The sequence below is a fragment of the Zeus faber genome, assembly GCF_960531495.2.
Source record: "Zeus faber genome assembly, chromosome: 1".
Lineage (NCBI taxonomy): Eukaryota > Metazoa > Chordata > Actinopteri > Zeiformes > Zeidae > Zeus > Zeus faber.
This window is the reverse complement of record NC_137193.1, coordinates 36,745,100-36,765,618: the sequence shown is the minus strand read 5'-3', so window position 1 is coordinate 36,765,618 and position 20,519 is coordinate 36,745,100. Positions and strand designations below refer to the sequence as shown.

General features: G+C 41.1%; 3 protein-coding genes across 8 annotated transcripts in view; 1 reads left to right on the top strand and 2 right to left on the bottom strand.

Annotated features, from left to right (window-relative positions):
* slain2 (SLAIN motif family, member 2) overlaps window positions 1-3,423 on the bottom strand; it is a 24,837-nt gene extending 21,414 nt beyond the window's left edge. For all 5 annotated transcript variants that reach the window (XM_080011928.1, XM_080011929.1, XM_080011930.1 and 2 more), the window contains exon 1: window positions 2,716-3,423. In XM_080011928.1, the coding sequence (XP_079868054.1) occupies window positions 2,716-3,179 (464 nt within the window). In that variant the 5' untranslated portion in view covers window positions 3,180-3,423. The remainder of the gene's footprint in view (window positions 1-2,715) is intronic.
* A 1,789-nt stretch (window positions 3,424-5,212) lies between these two features.
* Window positions 5,213-17,806, bottom strand: anapc4 (anaphase promoting complex subunit 4; the record flags this gene model as incomplete). The annotated part of the gene is made up of 28 exons (XM_080024153.1): window positions 17,689-17,806; window positions 16,883-17,002; window positions 16,685-16,790; window positions 16,432-16,564; window positions 15,756-15,830; window positions 14,622-14,648; window positions 14,469-14,513; window positions 14,180-14,264; window positions 13,656-13,763; window positions 13,000-13,170; window positions 12,557-12,621; window positions 12,360-12,402; window positions 11,710-11,786; window positions 11,389-11,489; window positions 11,082-11,133; window positions 10,929-10,984; window positions 10,605-10,651; window positions 9,403-9,459; window positions 9,257-9,313; window positions 9,073-9,166; window positions 8,454-8,551; window positions 7,940-8,001; window positions 7,805-7,843; window positions 7,613-7,714; window positions 7,415-7,501; window positions 7,071-7,223; window positions 6,422-6,545; window positions 5,213-5,392 (listed from the first exon to the last, which is right to left on the bottom strand). The coding sequence occupies exons 2-28, from the start codon at window positions 16,988-16,990 to the stop codon at window positions 5,213-5,215; spliced, it is 2,352 nt and encodes a 783-aa protein (XP_079880279.1). The 5' UTR covers window positions 16,991-17,002; window positions 17,689-17,806.
* Window positions 17,807-19,418: 1,612 nt separating this feature from the next.
* The window catches only part of palld (palladin, cytoskeletal associated protein), a 62,691-nt gene continuing 61,590 nt past the window's right edge, over window positions 19,419-20,519 (top strand). For both annotated transcript variants that reach the window (XM_080012264.1, XM_080012263.1), the window contains exon 1: window positions 19,419-19,527. The gene's annotated coding sequence lies outside the window, so the exon portion shown is untranslated. The remainder of the gene's footprint in view (window positions 19,528-20,519) is intronic.

Here is a 20,519-nt window from a genome sequence, read left to right as displayed (position 1 = left end):
ACTCCTGGTAAAGAGCTGAACTTCTGCTTCATTCAGATATTGGTATAATAAATATCTACAGCCATTACAAACAAGTCAAGTATGAATACTGTATTAAGAAAAACAAACCTGTTCGGAGCCGATTTAAAAAAAAATAAAAATAAAATAAAAATAAAAAAAAAAGATGTTTCTAACAGGACCAGAGACTGGATATTGCTCAGTAATGGATCACAACTCTGTATTCACCAGCGGATAAAGTTTAGGAGTTGGTATCAGCAGTTGAAAAGTGGTATTAGCGCATCCGTGATGGGGAGCTCTTCAGGGATGCACAACTCCTGGTTTCAGGTTACAGAATAGATCTTCACTGGAGGAAAGCACAGACAAGCACCCAGCAGCGATAAAAGCACATTATCCTCAAATAACTCCTAACTGTGAGCAAAGCGACAACATTTCCTAGGAGCTCACGTTTTAAATCGACTTATTTATCTCTTTTTCGCATGTGCAACCTGAACACAAAATGTGCCACGCTATGCTACTTAGAGATATATTTTGTTTGTTTGTGAACAAACTAAGTGTATTAAGATCTCTTCTCTTGGATATGAACACTACAGGATCAAGCAGCAGTATAAATCCTGTCGGATGCTAATTCGGGGATTACAGGGGTCGATGGCAGGGCTTGGCAGGGTATATTAATCTGATTCACAGCGCAGAGAGGGAAAGGGTTTATATAGCATGGCATTGAAGTTAAACCTGGAGTAGTGTAATACTGGGATTAGAAACAGAGCTCAACATCTAGCATCTGCTGCAGGTGTAAGTAGTATTACTTGGTTTAAACTGATGCTGAGGCTTTTCAGAGAATTAAAAGAGTCTGTATCTTATCAACCTATCTGGCCTTTCTAAACATTTTATTTTGTTCTGATTGGGAATCATTTCCAGTAGTTTGTTATGCAACTCACAAAATGAATGTAGTCATCCGTGAGTTAGCGATGCCCTAATGTGGCCTAACTTTTCATTCGGATAAAAATTAGGTCGACATGCAAACCTTTCCTAGGAGGGTAGATAACAAGGGCCAATCTCAGACAAGGGCTGACCGTTACATTGATGGCTGTTTCTCGCTGTCGTACTACATGTGGTGTTTTCTACTATTCTAAGCCAACTGATCGTCTTTAGACCTTCTATCAAATCAGTATGTTTAGCTCTTCAGCATCTATCTGCTCCACCTGTCCGAGCAATCCCATGAAAGTTGGGATTTAGAAAGCAACACAAATCTAATCACAAGCTCCAGTTTCGAGGATTACTCATTTAAGGGATATTGTTGTAAAGCCAACTAACCCGGCAAAAAACCCGACAAATGCTCAAAGCTGATGTTATAATGGAGAAATGATGGACCATGAGAGGATTAACAACATCCATATTCACAATGAAAGCCTCTGTAAGAGGACAATGAGGTAGTGTTGATTAATCACACCAGTCAAACAATGATGCAGTGTTTACTTGCCTCGTGTAGCTGTTTAAACACTCCCTACATACACCACCATTTGAAATGATGCCTATATTTAAACTTATCGCAGCTTGTATGTGGATCCCCACATGTGCTTTGGTGCACTTGTAGCTGGTCTGACAACTGGTGTCCTGTTGGGAATTTAAACAAGAAGCGCCGTCTCCCAGCTGGCTCTTGGAATACAAACACACAGACCTGCTGCCACATCATGATGTTTAACACACTAGCAGGGAACTGCGAGCTACAGAGTACTCAAGCTGTCTTCAGGACTCATTCACATTTCAAATTTGAAGAGAAAGAGAACTCAACTTTTATACAAATAATCTCTCTATTATTCACTAAGGAATTGCAGATAAGTATTATATATTTGGCACAGGAAAGCATTAAGTATTTGGTAGAAGACGGGTTTCTATGAATCATCTAGTTCATAACTGTTATCAGAGCACTTTTCTTGAGGTCAGATAGGAAGGTAATTGATTAGGTCCTGGAATAAATCCAACCAGTACTTCCTTCCGCTAAACTTCAGATACGCAAGTGAACACAATAAAATCAATCAGACAGAATGTTTGTTGAAATCAAGAGCTCGTCAATTTAAATACAACACTATTTAAAGACTTGTAAGTAAACGAAATTGAACACCCTGGTAGCTCCTGAACCCATGCCCCCTAGTAACACACTAAACTACAGGGGCATGTCGGGGTGATTAGTCAGAGGAATACTACGCCCACATGTGACACCAGAAGCGCTGAATCCCTGAATCAGACGCTCTGTGATCGACAGCAAATGCCTTTCCGCATCGATGACTTCCTTGTTACTCACAAGCTACTGGAGACGGAAACAGATTTCCACACAACACGGTCTGCAGCAGCAGCTGAGCCGGGCAGGTGGGACTGTCAGCGGGCATCTGGATGCGGAGTCCACCCCAAACCTCCACGCCTGAACTCGGCTCTTTGGCCATGAGTGTACAACGCCTTTAATTCAATGATACCTAATCACACCTGCCCCAATAGCTCCATTCGGCAGTGTGGATTGTTGATATTGTAAAATTGCCACCCCCCCCCCCATTTTCTATTCGTATTACTTTGACTTGTGTTATGTGAGCTGCTGAACCACCGCGATTTCCTCCAGGTGATGAATAAAGTATCTATCACCCAAGTGTTCATCATATCTTATCCCACCTGCTCCATCAGCTCCATTTCCCCGCAGGGATAATGAGCCCTCTCCGCGCCACTCACCAGCTGTCCTCCTCCTCATTCAGACAGTCCATGTCCTCCAAGTCCAGGATGTCGACCTCGTCTAGGATCGACTTCTCCCCCTCGTCTTTCAAAGCCCCGGTTGTGTCCGCATACAGCGAGTTCATGCTGGAGAGATACGCCGCCACCGCCCCTTCCCCTTCCCCGTCGTACGCCCGCCTGAGGCCGGTGCCGTCGCAGGACCGCCTGGGGCTCCGGCACCGAGAGTTCTCCAGCGGCCCGTCGCAGCCGCCGGCTCCGCCGAACCCCGCCCCGGTGAAGCCGGCCAGCCCCGCCATCAGAGAGGGGTCGTATCCGGCGCTGTGCGGCCGGTGGCTTCCGGACACGGGCAGCCCCGACGTGGAGCGGCTCCGGAGCTGCTCGTTTTGCCGCTCCAGCCTCCGCACCAGGTCCTGCAGCTTCCGCACCTCCAGGTCGGCGCTGAGGTTGGAGTTGATGTCCTCCATGGAGGCGGCCAAGCCCGACGACGAGATCCGCTGCTCCGCCCCGCCGCTGCGCCCTTTAATCGGCCGGTAGATCCCCTTTGTCCGCTTCACTTTTTAACCTCCGTGTTGATAGAAGGCACCGTGTTTTCCGGAGAATTTAGCGGGCGCCACGCCGTCATCTCCCGCGGATATTGGGCGACTCGGGCAGGGTCGAGGCCATTTTCGCGAATTCTTGGTGCCAACTGTGAAAAGACCAACAGGCGGCGGATCAGCTACGTCATCACGCCCTCCGTCGGGGGCGAGCCCGTTGCCGACGCCTGTCTACGTAGGCTCGTTTTGAAATATTTTTCTTCCGCATCTTTATTTTCAGTGACAAGTTACAAGCAGACACCGTATCTAGAAAATATATAAAATATATGTTATATAATGATAAATACAACTTATATACGCATATTTCTGTGGCGCACGTGCCTAAGTAAATCGATGTTGGTAATATGCTCGCCCTCAGTTATGCGTTGCCGACGCCTGTCCCTGTACGCGTGTACACCACTTTTTGTAGTTTCTTTTTTCTCCCTCGTCTCTATTAAAAAATAAAAAATAAACTACAGGAAGATATTGTATTATATGTATTAAACATCATATAGTTAAGTTTCACAATACAAGCATAATGTTGCGGCGCAAGAGTGGAGGTATGCTGCGTTCCCTTTACGACTCGGAAATCGGTGAACCCGAGTACACGGTCCCCAACGCAGAGTTAAACGTCTTCCATTGCCTCTGTTCGGGCGGTATTCTCAAGCTATGAAACTTATGTTAACATAACTATCATCTATGGATTGAAATGAGACGTGTTTTCCAAACAAAACACACGCGAGGGGAACTTTGTCGCCCGTTAACGGTGTGTGCCGTGTTGCTGGACGTACACGTTGGAAATCCGAGCTCTGATCTCAATGGAACGCGGCATATGTAAATAAATGTCAGTCAGGTGCTCGTTCTCTATCGGGGTCTACGTACGCACGCACTCAACTGCTTTTGCAACCAAAGCTTTTTGTAACTAGTGAAAAGTATCAGCAGGGCCATCCAAAAATGTATTGGATTTCGACAATAAAATCGCAGTCATGAGATTAAAGATGACGTGCTACATTACTGGGAGAAAAAAAGTTGATTCGGGAATAGTCAGAACTAGTATGCCTTCTTGTCTACGTGAATCATTTTTTAAATACGCTTCTCAAATTATTAATGACTTTGAGCTCGACATTCGACTTCATCCTCAAAATGTTGTGCTTATTCTTGAAATGCGGTATAGTATCATTTTAACCATGCTATTTTAGTTTCAATCTCTGCAAATACAATAAGAGAAAAATGATCTAGCTGACACCAATCCCATTCCATATGTAACTACATCAAGAGCTTTAGATAATTAGATATTTTTTTGAATTCTGGTAAAATACAGAAACAATTGTAATTTTATTTGAGAAACTCTGATTTAGATGGAATTAAATACATAACATTTCATTTTTTCCCAAATGTAATCTGTTGTTAAAAGAAAGACATAAATGCACAATGTTGATTGTCAACAAAAAGACGCAAGATGAAAAAAATATACCTTAAATATGAAATAAAAACTACACAACTACCATAAACAGATATATATATTAAAAGAAAAAATCAAACCAAACAAATTCTTATAAAAAACATTTTATTTTCCAAACATCTCTAATGTCCCCTGCATGTAAACCGCATATTCAGCAGAAAAGACATGAGTTGGACTGAAGGGTCATTGAAATTTAAAGAGGCAGAATCATGCATCACTGTTTGAACAAGCTTCAATGCAATTAAACAGTAGAAGTAAAAGTATGAGAATGTCTGTATCTAATACGGGAGCTCTTGGTGCATAATCCCTACCTGTTTCTGTGTGTTGCAAATGAGGAACAAGCCAAACTACAAGCAGATGAAAGAATTTAAAGGATGCTGATAACTCAAAACTCTCAAGAAGACTGAAAACCACCTTTGCTGGTGTCTCCCCCTCTCCTCCACCTTCACCATCTCCTTCTCCCTCAATCCCCTCCTTCCCCCTCAGTCCCCTCCTCCACCCTCTCCTCCAGCTGGCTTCCTCCTGATGTGTCCAGCGCCTCCTGGTCAGCACTGGCGTTCTGTGACTCTGCTCCTTCTTCCTCCTCCTCCTCATCCTCCACGTCCATCTCGAACACCCTGACATGCCTAAGGTTGGCGCTCAGCTGGTGTAGAAGAACAGAGTCATAGTCAGGAGATAAGATAAGACTTCATTAATTCAAATAGTCTATAGAGCTGGGACAATTATTGCATAATTGCCTCATCGCAATTATTTGAGCTGATTGTGTGTGAACATCGCAAGAATCGATAATGATATGTTTTTATCTAAATGTAAGTGGAATTTCAAACCATTGTGAGAAATGCTGCAACAATTAAAAAGTAAATCATATGCGTTTCCATCAGTCATATTGAGAAATTAACAGTTCATTAAATGTTCAATGTCAACAAATAGCTCTTCTTCATGATAATGGCACAAAATGAAGAAAAGGGTGAATTCAATTGTTAATTGCAATTATTTGTATAACAATAGATGGTCAACTAAAATGTTATGATGGGTATCGCCTTAGTTGTGTGTATACTGTACGTCATATGCAGTCTAAAGAATTAGATATAAGACCTAAAATTAGACCTAAAATTTAACCTCATACTTTCCATGACCTCAGCTGGACTCTCCAATGTGGGATTTTCAAGCCACAGGTAGATGTTGTGATTTATTTCCGAGGTCATATTGACCAGGCTTCAGAAACAAAGCATTTAAAAATATATATTTGAAAATAGCTTCACCAGGTTGACTGCAACTATGGATTCAGTTTTCTGTATTAATCAACAGTTAATTCAAACCACAAGGTTACTGTAACATAAGGGAATGAGGTACAAAATGATCGTAAATGCTTATCTTAAGTTATCTGAATTTAGATAGTGTAGTTTTATAATTTAGTCTCTGAAGAGCTTAATGTATATCCAGCAGGCTAAAACAATTCTTCCACTTTATGATATAAAACAAAGAGTGGCAAGTTGTACACAACATATAATATAACTATTAATACTTTACTAATCAGATGATTTGATCACTGAAATGTAGTTCAGCTTATTTTCAATCAATTGATTAATTCATTTTAGGATTAATCGATTCACTCCTATCAGCAGTTGTCCCACCAGGAGGCCTAAAGTATGTTGTGAGGAAGCCGTCCTACCACGCAGGCCACTTTGCGGATCCCATTGACCGCCACAAACTGGGCCTTCATGTTGTCCATCTCCCTGCACTGGTTCTCCAGCACCAAGCCCTGGCACGGGATGGAACCCGTCTGCTGGTCCAACCTGGAGACACGGAGCTGAGGTCAGTGTCCGTCTCACGGAGGAGGATTCAGACCACCACTTATAACAACCTAGAGAAGCTTTACAGTTTTCCTCAGATCAAACTAAGAGCTGGTAAGAGATAAGGAACTGGAATACAAACAGTGCTTCTAAACAGTGCTTCCAGATGCTTCTAGGAGGTAGGTTTGGGGTTTTAGAACATCAGAAATGTAGACTCTGATGCAGAAGAACTTGAGTCTTTTTAGACAAAAAGAAATGTATGGATAAATAAAATCAGACAAAACGTTGAAATAAATATCATAAATTAAAATGTATTTCATGATTATTCATGTCTTTTGACATGACGACAACCTGAAACCTCCATTATTTAACGTGAGATTCTAAAGCGGTATATTGATGTATCAATAGTGTCAGTATTTCTAAATTAGGACTTAAATTCCCAGGACACAAAACCAACAGATGATCTGGTGATGCCAACAGACGTGATTAGTCTTGACACAATCCCTCCCTCCCTCCCCCCCTCCCTACCGGAGCGCAGCGTCCCAGTTAAACTCGCTCTGACAGCTAAGGGTAGAACCCAGTGGAAGCTGAGCCAGGAATCTTCCTCTGTTCTCTCCTTCCGCTGCCGCCCGCAGCACCACGGTCAGCATCTCGTCATCATAGAAACGAGCATCCAGGCAACTGCACACACAGATTCAATTTGACCATTAAACGTGAGATTCTTAAATTTTAACTAAAGAGAGTTTGAGACCATGTCGCCATAATTGAATGTATACTTGTTTAACAAATTATGAATAAATACTTCTAATTTCTCCCAATTCACATCAAATTTCAATGATAGATTTGCCAATAAACCAAAAAAAACAACTCACTGGACTCTGGACGCGTCGTCTTCGCGTTCTGGACGGTGACTTAGGACGCTGCTGAGGTCCACTGACACCAGACCGGCCGGGATAGGTCTGCTGGGACAGAACCAACAAAATCAACACAGTGAGAGAAATGCCACCCAACCCAGAACTCCACCAAGATCTCAGAATCTAGAACCCAGGACCTAGAACCAGGACCCCCACCTGCATGGGTCCGTCCCCCTCCTCAGCAGATACAGCTTGCAGGGAGACACCTCGGGCATGCAGAACACTGCGTAGTGCATGTTGCTCTTCTTGTCGTTCCACCTGGAGGACAAACAAACAGACGGACGGTTCATTGTCAATATGATCGATATGCAGGAACGTGACAGTACAGATTATCTGTCTTGTACATACAAAGATGGAAGTTCAAAAAGTCGTGGAGTGTTTTCAGAGCTGGAGAAAGAGAAGACAGCCAGATTAATGACTATATAATCAACTAATTACTTAAAAACTGAAATTTTAAAAAGTGTTCAATGTATTAGACCGCACCTCTCTGGCACCGTGTACAGGGGGAGAAAAACTGCCTGCTGCACAGATTTCCCAATAACTTCCTGCAAAATCATTTACATATTAATAAACAAAGATATTCTCCATTGGAACTCACTTGCTATGGTTTTATTCAATTTCGTTATACATTGTTTTATTCCATATGATTTTAATGTAAAGTGTCTGAGCATTGGCAAAAGTGTGTTGCTTAGTCATATGAGTTTTGTACTAATTAAAGGAAAGAAATCAAGTTGAATGAATGCGACAAGACAAAGACTAATGGTACCAGTGAGCTGATGGTATCAGCGAGCTAATAGTACAACCTTCTGTGAAATTCACTTAAAGTTTTAGTATTGAGTATTATGGAGTAAAATTCTACTAAGAATATTCACCTTATTATGTGAAATAAATGCAGTTCTTCAAATTCTGCAACTTTTCCAGTGACCTTTTTCTCATAATTTGTTATTAGGATTAAATATCTTTAATCATTGTGTCCTTAGAACGCACACACACTTACTGCGGGTTTCTGGAGACACAGCTCGATCACACCCTCCATCATCCTTTTGACAAAGTGCAAAGACTTTTGGGGATACGAGGGAAACAGCAATGGGCTTGCTGGAGAAACAAACAAAACACCATTACATTCACACCTAGTTGCTCAGCGGGGCCTCCTCCAAGTCCATGAGCCTTCTGCGGCTTCTCACTGGGATTAAACACAGTCTAATATTGTTGTGAATAATATTATCATATTTTATTAAAAAAAGAAATTTGTAACTGCCAGCACCACAACACATCCACAGCGTCGCTTAATTACGCTTAGGTCGGATGAAGCCAAAAGATTCGATAAAACCCAGAAAAACTTGATAAAATGCAGTTTGCAACTATTTGAATTCATAAATTGTGTCTGGCTTTAATGCAAGTTTCCTATTATGAAAACTGTAAAAATGTATTCAAATGTATGCCCCATTGGACTGCATTGAAGCGCAGTGAAGCTGCAGCAGAGTGGGATGTTTCTCAACAGTAAAGCCTTCAGCAGGTTGTGTATGAACAGTTAGAAATAATGGAACCAATATTTTAATAAGACCCAGGAACATGATAAAGACTGATTTAAGGCCCTGCCCCAGCTCCCTGTCTACCTTTCAGATGGGAGCTCTCCTGTAGGAACCTGAGCCACTGGTTTCCCTTGGTGTTGGGTGGAGACACAAGGTCGTCGTCCTCGTCCTTTAGATACTAGAGATTTGCATTGGAATGACAAACAGAGACTGCTTTAGGTGCTGGACACTACCGTCACCACAGCAACCATTGCCACGCTCTCCTCACCTGACCGACCCGCTCCACGTTGAAGTACTTCCCCTTGCGGTCAAACAGCTCCTCGTTCTGTCATACCACGGGAGAGATCAACTTTTGGTTTTGTGAGAAGATTCAGAGATGTTAGAATGAATGCGTTGAGATTACAGATCTCCCACCTCACTGAAATGCTCCGATAGGAAGTCGGCCACAAAGGCAATGTCCTTCTGGGTCATCTGAGAGATTTGAAAATGGCAAAAACATTATAAGGAATGCACACAAGATTTGAAATTTGGACCATTTACTTGGGTGTGGGTGTTGGGCAGGATCTCAAGGATTTAAATTCATTTGTCACTGTGGTGGTATTTAATTAAAATGTTTTCCTCTGCATTTTACCATCCTAACCACCATCCACAGCACAGCACCCAAGTTCTAGGACTAATTACTTGCTCAAGGGCGTCTGCAGTAGTGTGAACCTGATGAATTTTAGGGTGGGAGGAAACCAATGTTGACATGAAGAGAACATGCAAACTCCACACAAAGGCACCAATCGGGTCGCAACCCAGAACCTTCCTGCTGTGAGGAAACAGCGCTGACCACTGAGCCAGCGTGACAACACATTGTGCTAAATTTCTGACTTTGGCAGAAGTTTGTTGGAGCCTCAGACTCTCTGGGTCCCTGACATCGTCACACTGAACCACCTAAAGGGGTTTTCACACTGCAGGAACTTTTTCATAGTTCTAAGAACTTTGGGATGAACACTCCTTTTTTTTTTTTATGTCCGCACTGCCGGAACTAAGAACAATCGTAGGTTCTTAGAACTCCGTTTTGAGGGTGCTCTGGGTGGGGACCAGCCCACATACACTCAACGGTAATAAAAAGAAAAAACAATAAAAAAACATTAAAACTGTATTTTTATTGAAGATTCATTTATTTAATTTATTTTATTTTATGACGTTAATTGAATGAAACAAAAAATCCCCGTGCAGTGTCCCAATGCAAACCTGTGCCTTACAAATTTGGGAACAAACTTTTTAATTACGTCTTATAAATCGAATACGAGTGAAGATTCAGCAACTGGATTGCTTATTTCTCGCCTCAAATTTGTTCAGAAACAGATTTTAGCGGACTGATAAGATTAAATGAGTGAAAGTTAAGAAGTAAATACCACACAGAACTCATTCTGAAACCCCATTGGCTGATGTGACTTCAGCGTCACTTCCGAGTTCCAGTGCAGTGCAAATGTAACGAGAAAAAAAAGCTCTTGACGCTTCAAGACAGTGGAACATCGTTTACCATAAAATATTTTGTCCAGTACGGCAATTGCAGTACAGCAAAGACAGAAAGAACCGCACAGTGTGCGGAGGCTGAAATCACTCACCTTGTTGAGTTCAGGTGGCACGTGCTCCTCACACATCCTCAGCATGGCTGAAAAGAAACAAAACAGTGTGACTGACTGTAACTGAGTATCATTTAAGACTAAATAAGACAACACTTTATTGATCCCTGGATGAAATTCGTTATTGTTTTTTTTCCAGATAAGATAACACTTTATTAAGATAAGATTACACTTTATCAACAGTTTATTTCAGCAGGAAATCAAGAGACTACAAAATATCTGACAGAGGCATGTTCCTGTTCACTGCCTGAATGTCAATATGATAATGATGATTTGTCACTTAGAAAAACAAATGTGTTTTCTCACCCACGTACAGCCAACGAAAAAAAGCTTTGAAGTTCTTCATGCTTTTGTCGATGACTCTGTGGAGAAGAAATTAAACCAAAACGTAAGAAAGCAAAACAATCGCAGAAGAGACAGAAACCTAAAGCCACAAATAAAACAAATCCTTCAACTCACTGCAGAAGTTCATTAGACTTAAGCGAGAAGGAGCCCACGGCGGTGATGGCCTCTAAAAAAAATAAATAAATAAGAAAAGCGATTCATAGTTTGCAAATATTTATAAAAAAAAAGTTTATCAAATAATTAGACAGCAAAAGAGAACTAAACAACAGGTGGAAATTCCTAAAACACGCAGACTACTTTCCTGAACTGAAGGCAGGAACTTAACACCTCAAATGGTATTAAGGATCAACAATGATTCTGCTGTGATCAAGAAGCAGGATCTACGTTCAACAGAGGCAGGATAGAGAGGTTTAGATGGTACCTTCTATCGCTGTGGAGTCCAGACCCAGAGGCTGGAACTTCTGTTTCCATAGTGACATCCCCTTCACCTCACTGAGGTGGTACAGCAGAGCCTCAGAACCACTGGAGGGAGAGGGAGAATCAAATGAAATGCTCCTTTATATATTGTATTTTGTATATAATCTTATTAGTGTAGGATCTTAAAATGCCAATAGAGAACTTTTGAATTTGAGTTTGACAGAGGGAGAGACAGAGAGTGATAGAAGAGAAGGACAAAGACAAGGAGAGGTAGAGAAGACAGAGAGATGAACGGTGAGGAACCGCCTTGCAGAGTGGGTCGTACCTTTGCAGATGGCTGATCACCAGCTTCTGGATGCTGGTGTAGGAGGATTCTATGGACTGACCGAGCTTCTTGAGGCCCTGACAAGAAGAGAGAGGAGCAATTTCCCAATAAACACATTTGCTGTCAGGAACATCTGTGGGAAATCTGATCAAATAGGGTCTGTGACCTCATACGTATAAAATAAAGGGTCCTTGATATGAAAAAGGTTGAGAACCACTAGACTATACACTTGTGAATCTTGTGAATCTGCTGCCAATCTGGTCTGATGAAACAATTTAGGGAGAGGAAGTGACATGTGTGATTTGAATTCTGCATGAATTACATTACATTACATTACATTTCGTCATTTAGCAGACGCTTTTATCCAAAGCTACTTACAATTATTCAAACACCGACGGACGCAGCCATCAGGAGTAATGAGGGGTTAAGTGTCTTGCTCAAGGACACTACAGCATGCTAGCAGGAGGAGCCTGGGATCGAACCAGCAACCTTTAGATTACTAGACAACCAGCTCTACCTCCTGAGCTACCGTCCCCCCGAATTACGCGATCAGACCAAGCACAGACACTGAATTAATACCAGCTGTAAATATATTTCCGCTAAATCACATCTAGATACAATCTGGAGACGAAACACAAAATGTTGTTTACCTTGACAGTGAGTTGGTTCATGAGCAGGGCCTGCAACTCAGGGCTGAAAAAGACAATATGCAACAATCGTGATTTGTTGTTGAATCGCGAACAATCAACATTTGGCAAAGGCAAGATGCAATAATAAGATGCTACTTATGAATGTGTCGCCAGGCAAAGGTAATTAGAAAATATGATGACAACTGTTTTCATTTCACCTTGATTGTCCCCACAGCAGAAGCTCCAGAAACTCATCCTGGACTTGGGTGTTTGTGTTCTTTTCCTAAAAGACACAATAGAAATATATATATATATATATATATATATATATATATATATATATATATATATATATATATATATATATATATACACACACATACACACACACACACACACACACACACACACACACACACACACACACACACAAACTTCAATCCATACATTGTAGGTGCTATATTCATAGCTTTTTATCTGATTTATTCTTTTAAAATGTTTATTTTATATTGTATACCCTGTATACACTCTGTCTTTGCCCTTGCAATGGAAAAATTTACCCTTCAGGGAATAATAAAGTTTGACTTCATCTCATCTGTTAAATTTGATGAGTAAAAGATAATACATATATGAATAAACAGAAATAAATAAAAACACTGGCCTGGACAAATTTGGTGAGTCTCAGGTCCATCTGCATGAGGATGTCCTCCCAGGCCTCGCACATGCACGTGAGGGAGAGACGTAGGTACTGCAGCAGCGTGGAGATGTGGGTGAATTTGCGCGCCATCCTGGTGACCTCGGGCAGACAGTCCGACAGCAGCCCGGTGTCCAGCTGACACAGAAACAACCAGAGCCAGGGTGAAACTTTCTTCAAAAAGAACCTTGACTCAGTGCATGAACAGGTGAGGCACAGCAGGCTGATGGATATGAACAGGGTGAACATTAGATTGGACAGTATTGGAGAATACTGGAAAAACAGAAATATAAGAACCTATATCAAATATGTCAGATTTTGTATTTTTAAAGCTGCTTGAATTTCCACTTGGGACACACACAAGCATTGGTAAAGTCTCTGATGTATTGGAAATTGATTATATGTCAGTCATTGTACTCTAATGAACTTAAAGTTGTCGCACTTGGTTTTGCTGCCTGTTCTAGCAGCTGTACACTTCTCGCTTAAAAAATATATTTCTGCTTTATTTCTTAGTTTAGTTGATCTTAAGTTAGTTTAGTGCTTTAGCTTAAATTAATGTCAAAAGTTTATGACTCAGCTGCAGGGGAAACGAACCCGGAACATGACTGTGGACAAGCTCCTACCTGGACGTAGCAGATCTCAGGGTCGTTGTCCACGGATCTGATCTCTGTAATCACTGACAGGGACTTGAGGTCACTGGAGAGGCTCAGGCTGCGGCACGTCCCACCCACCTGCACAGAGCCACCATCACACAACAGTCACACAGATAGGGAGTCAGACTTCGGCCATTTTGTCCAATGTTTAATGGCCTTTATTAATCCTGAAACTTCTCGGCCAATCACTCCTCAAATTGATTTAATCATTCACTGGATTTAGGAAATTTTTCACTTAAAATTTTTTGTTTAAATGAAATACATTACAATGTAGAAAAACATAATATATTAATACACATATACAAAAGAACTCTTATGATCACAAAACAAAAGTAAAACAGAGATTAAGATTCAGGTATTGCAAGGAGCAATATGTCAAAAGATGATTGAAAAGTTTTGGAAGCAACATGACAAAGTTTCTTTACACCATCTATGTTTAGTTTTATAGGAGATAATAATAAACTAATTATAATAAAAAAATAAGGGATTCCCACCCCGGTTAGAGTAGCTATCTTGTACATCCCATATGCATAAAGTTCAACGAAGCCAGCATCGCCTCCGAGCACCAGGATGTTTAGTCTGCGTGAGAACAACAGAACACATTGGATAAAATAAAGAAAGAAATGGAAAAAATAGGAAATGAAAGACAAAAAGTAAAATAAATGAATAATGCAGGATAATTTATATTGAATCCAACTTGCTGATGCCACCACAGCAATATGAAAAAATAACATTATTCATGTACACATGAACTAGTTTCCCTGAATATGAACCAGAACTTACCTGACTTCACCCAGTAGGTTCATTATCTCATCAGAGTTCTCCTTACTGTCAAGTAGATGGATACATGAATATTACAAGTTTTATTGCCAAATAATTAAAACATGCAGGTAACTGATAAAACATTGATCAAGTGCTCTGGAAATATTAGCCCACCTGAATATCTTCGATGTTGTGCTGTAGCTGGGGAAAAAGCAGAATATTATTCCACTTGAAAATATATTTGCTAAACAAATGGTTTAGTATACTAAATACTCATATCTGAGCTAAAATATGGCATCTACACACAATGAACGTAATGATGATAGTGTACTTTAAAACCTTGGCTTACTGAAACACTAAACTTTACACTAATCAGTCACAACATTAAAACCACCACTAATAACCACCAATATTGTGTAGCTCCCCCCCGTGCCGCCAAAACAGCTCTGACCCATCGTGGCATGTACTCCACAAGACCTCTGAAAGTGTCCTGTGGTATCTGGCACCAAGACGTTAGCAGCACATCCAGTACTGTAAGTTGCGATGTGGGGCCCCCATGGATCGGGATTGTTGTTCCAGCACATCCCACAGATCCTTGATCAGATCTAACCCTAACTCCAGCCATACACAAGATGTAGAAAACAATGTTATTCATCAGACAAGGCCACCTTCTTCCATTGCTCCATGGTCGAGTTCTGATGCTCACATTCCCTTTGTAGGCGCGTTCAGTGGTGGACAGGGATCAGCATGGGCCCTCTGACTGGTCTGTGGCTATGTAGCCCCATACATAGCAAGCTGCGATGCACTGTGTGTTCTGACACCTTTCTATCATACCCAGCATTAATTAACCTTTTCAGCAATTTTTGCCACAGCAGATCTTCTATGGGATTGGACCAGACTGGCTAGACTTCGCTCCCCACACGTCTCCAGGAGCCTTGGGCGCCCACTGCATACCAGGAACACCAAGACCTGCTATTTCGGAGATGGTCTGACCTAGTAATCTAGCCATCACAATTTGGCCCTTGTCAAAGTCGCTCAGATACTTAGGCTTGCTCATTTTTCCTGCTTTCAACACATTAACTTCAAAAACTGACTGTTCACTTGCTACCTCATATCTCACCCCACAGATGCCATTGGAACGAGATGAGCAATGTTATTCACTTCACCTTTCAGTGGTTTTAATGTTGTGGCTGATCAGTGTATAACATGTGTGAAGCATTTTAGCCTGCTTTTTACCTACCTGTTTTGCATTAGTTTAACTAATGCATAACAATTAGTTCCTCTAATGTAAAACAATGGTTTAATTACCTTTTGGGTAGTGTTGGTAATTTAGGAAGAAAAAGTTTGGATTTGTCTTCAGAGTTGTAGAAGGAGCTGAGGAGACTGAAATGCATACGAATTGTTAGTACGCAGGGATCCACAAGACTTCTAAAAGACACTTCAAATGGGTTTTAGGTGAAAATACTATAAATGCCACTTAACAGGCAGACCTTTAGCAACAATATGATTTTTTTTATTTTTATTGTTTTCATCTTCACTATTTTTCTTTGCAATTGCTCAAGGCTACTTGTCAAAAATCAAGTGACAAAAAATGTAGCAAATTTGTTTTATGTAGTCCATTAATATTTAAGACTTTCAAATCATAATTGGGACAAATAGGACAAATTACTACTTTTTATTACATTACATTTAGTCATTTAGCAGACGCTTTTATCCAAAGCGACTTACAATTGTTCAAAGACCGACGGACGCAGCCATCAGGAGCAATTAGGGGTTAAGTGTCTTGCTCAAGGACACTACAGCATGCTAGCAGGAGGAGCCTGGGATCGAACCAGCAACCTTTGGATTACTAGACCACCAGCTCTACCTCCTGAGCTACCATCCCCATATCCCCATTTATGGAGCTACAGACATCGTGACTACCCCAGCTATCGCTTCAATTTCTAAATTAACGGTTCTTTGGGTTTCTGCACCCGATTCTCACCTGCTCTCCTCTACCACCTCCATCCAGTGCATGCAGGACACAGGGCTCTCCACTGCAAACAGGTGGAGGATCTCCGCCTTTTCAACATCGCACAGGACCACCTGCTTGGTGTCTCCCAGGCTGAAGGCCAGGACTGTGGAATGCATCATCACAATAAAGATAAAAATTCTAACCAATACATCTCTAGCAATAATGACTAACACTAGTCGTACATTTCACAATGCTATCGACCTAAATTAAACTGAATAATTACTTTTGCCATCAGGTCTCCATGCCAGTGCAGTTATCTCTTTTCCAGTGTACTCATTGGGGGGCAGGCTCCACACACGCTGGAAATTGGCCAAGCGATGCAGTAGCAGCTAGAAAATAAACACAAATGTTCATGATCCCAAACCTGGTAAAGAACAGAAAGTAAAAAACACTGAAAAGCAACTGTGCAGTTTAGTCGTACCTCTCCTGTTGTGTTGGCGAGGGCGATAAGATCCCTTTTAGGAGACCAGGCCATGCAGAGCACAGGGTGGGGAAGCTGCTTCTCCCCGACTTGCCGGAAGGCAGGCATGGTTCAGGCGTTCTAGGAAGAAATTTTATATATATATATATATATATATATATATATATATATATATATACACACACACACACACACTAGAAATGAATATGCACAAATGTAACAAACTATGACTGGTATTGAGAAGTTAGTCTAATTCCCCCCTCTTGTGAGAATTTATTTGTAATATATGCAATGGTGATAGAACCTGCTCAGCATCGTATTAACGTTATAAATGTGTTTGCTGGACATTAATCCTAACAAACAGTCGTTCCACACTTGAGAAACCATAACAACAGGTACCACCTTTAAATGTTTTTGCTTATACCCTTCTTTTGCTGTCAAAAAGTATGATACGTTCTAATTATAAATCACATCTAGTCATTCCAGACATTATGTTCCTCCAGTGATTAGTTTGTAGTAAACTAGTTACTATCTATGTCAGCGTTACTACAATCCAGTAGCAAAGATAAAATATGTAGAATCGTCAAGCTGGGAATGCAGGTTTACTGCAACAGATGTTTGACACTGTTCTTTGAGAACATAAAAACATTTAAAAACAACTAAAATATGTATTGTATACACAGAGTATAAACAGAAGCTAACAGGGAGTAGCACTATGCTAACAAGTGAAGGTGGCAATTACGCTTCAGTTAAGTACAAATAATAAACACGTAACGTTAACATTTAACACCCATATGATATCTTACCACGAATATATGATAGGATATTTATGATCCGTGCGCCCCGAAACGTAAAGCTTCCTGCTAAAAATCAACGTTTCTCATCTTCCACTGAGATCTGTTTCAACATTTCCGCGGACGGCACCATCTTTCTCCCTCAACCAATCACAGCGGAGCAACGACAAATATGAAAGGACAAACTTAATCGAGGCGAAACGCACAAAGAAAATAATTTTGATTCAATCGATGAAGTAAATAATTGGGACCTTAAAGTTGGGATGATTATGAGCCCATTTAAAGATAATTAGTGCAAACATCCCGATTAGATTAGAGAAAGCAAAGATCGGGCAAGGGCAACTGACAAAGCAGCGTTTCTCGTTGTGATCAGTGGACTGTCAATAGGGATGAACATTGACAAAATAAGACCTAAATATCTCCACCACCTCAACTGATCAAGAAAAACAATTTTATATATTGACATTTCAATTTTTAATAGTTAATACTAACCTTCACCGATAAGCCTGAAATCGGGCTCTAGTGTATTAAGTTTTTACAATTATATGATAGGGTAAAATAAGGTAGATATGGCGTCAGCAAATAGAGGAATTGCATGCTGCAAAGATTAACATAGAAATAAGTATGTTCAGTTGCTAAGAGCTTTGTGCGACAGACTGGCTCGTTTCTAGTGCCACTGAAGTCACCAGATAAAGCAAATAGTTCGACATCACACCCGCCACAACAAGGGATTCATAGGGGAAGGGGTGGAGGCATTAGACAGGCTATTTAACAGGTGTGTGTGTACGCACACACTCAGTTCGGACAGTATGTTTGTATAATTAGTTCATAATTGGTTGTTACAGTGGATATTCCTCCGCATGTGATGACTAACAGTTAACTTTAATCAGTAGTTTGCTGAGTACCGGAATAGCTCTGAGAGCGATGTCTGATAGTGGCCTAGAAATAGATCCAGACCGGCTCCACTTTACCCTCTGGATTTCTAAGAAGCCACCAAATAGGAAACAGGATGATAAAAATCCAAGCAGTGAAACGCTTTATGTCGAAAGTGAATGAAAGCGGCTGTGAAGCTATTTGCTGGGGAGAGGAGGCTCGAACTTGGAGGCACCTGACCCCGACCCTTGACCTCAGCTGGAGTGTTTCTATGGTCTGTTTAGGATAACGCAGATAATGGCTCAGCTGTAGGTCCGAGGTCATGGAGTTGACTCAACAGCAAAACTGGAGATGGGCAGTAAAGACGTCATACTGGCGTGCTGGGCACTAGAATCACACCACATTAATAACAGGCTGACTCACAGGCACAGCCGGTGATTCTCCACTTCTTGTTGTCATATTGGAAGATGTACCTTGCGCCATCAGATGAAAGAGCTTCTGAATATTGTATTAACTCCAGTTGTGATGGGTTCATAACTGTCATTCTGCGTGTGGATGTGGACATCAACTAAATCAATCTGTTGTCCACAATAAACCAAACTAAATGTTGCATAAACATATTCAACAGTGAGTTAGTAAGTATCTCATTCAAAAAGCTTCTCCTCCCCTCAGTATTTACATTAGTCGCCTCTCTACCTCAGCTTTCCTTCTCTCTTTTTTCCTTCAGTATTCTGGCTGTGAAACCTGAGCTCGGGGCCAAATTTAGCTCCACACAGCGAGCAGTCTGCCAGGGACAGATGGGACTGCAGGCCACTGTGGAGGCACCTCGCCACTGGACCCCGCACCTCGGTAGTCCTACGCACTGCCCGAGCAGAAAGGCTGCTCTTCTCCAAAGAGACTTTTTAACCGTTAATAAAAAGCAGAAAACTGGAACCACGAGACCCGGGCAAGATATTGGGACAGAAAGCAGACTCCAAGGTAGGTGTTCTCCTTTTAAGAATAGCCAATATCTAATGTGATGGAAATTGTTTCTTGTAGAAACATGAATTTGATATTTAAAAATAAATAAATGAACTGAGAGCTAGGGTGATGAAGCTGTTTAACAATATAATAAAGAATATTTTTTAAATTAAGATTTAAAGTAAAATGTGAGAATGGTGTGTTCAAGTTATGTTGTTTCCTCATCAACTTACTTGTCGAATCCACTTTGATTCAGACAATATACTTTAATTCTGTAATTCAGTGCCAGCAAAATACAGGTTTAGTCCTTCAGAGTTGATGTAACTAGAATAGAGTATCAGTCCAACCATTGACTTGAGGGAGAGTGATCCATGTTGCTATAACCGTTCTGTCAGTCGGCATTAATATTTCAAATGTTCCACATTCATATTTAATTAGTGCTTCACTGTTTACATTGTATTCCTCATATGACTGCAGGTTGGAAACATTATGTGTTTCCATCCTATTCGGGCCTGCAGCCACCAGTCAGTCTGTTGTCGGTGTGTTCCTGTGCGTGTATTGTGCGCTCAGGGCGCGGTTGAGCCGCTGCTGAGGAACGTCGCCCGGGGGATTAAAAATAACAGCAGCTGGTCTTCATGACGCCACGAGTCTCACACTGTGTCATGTCCAAACCGACTGGGAGAGGATGTTTGAATCCAGCTTCTGATGGCATGCGTCACAAATGAAAGAATGTGTGTGTACTACAGCAGGGGTCTGAAACTCCACCTACCTGGGGGTCCCTGGCCGGCTTGCCTTCTCCTGGGGGGGTCGCGCTGAACACCAAGGGAAAAACAATTTTTTTTACACCATATTACTTAATGACCTAATAATACATATTTTACAATAGACATCTAATAATTTTATTCTTTTACAATATATTCTGTTATATATTATATATGGTATATTATATATTATATTACAATATATTGTCGGTCAGCACTAACAGTATATTATAAACATGTAGCAGGCCT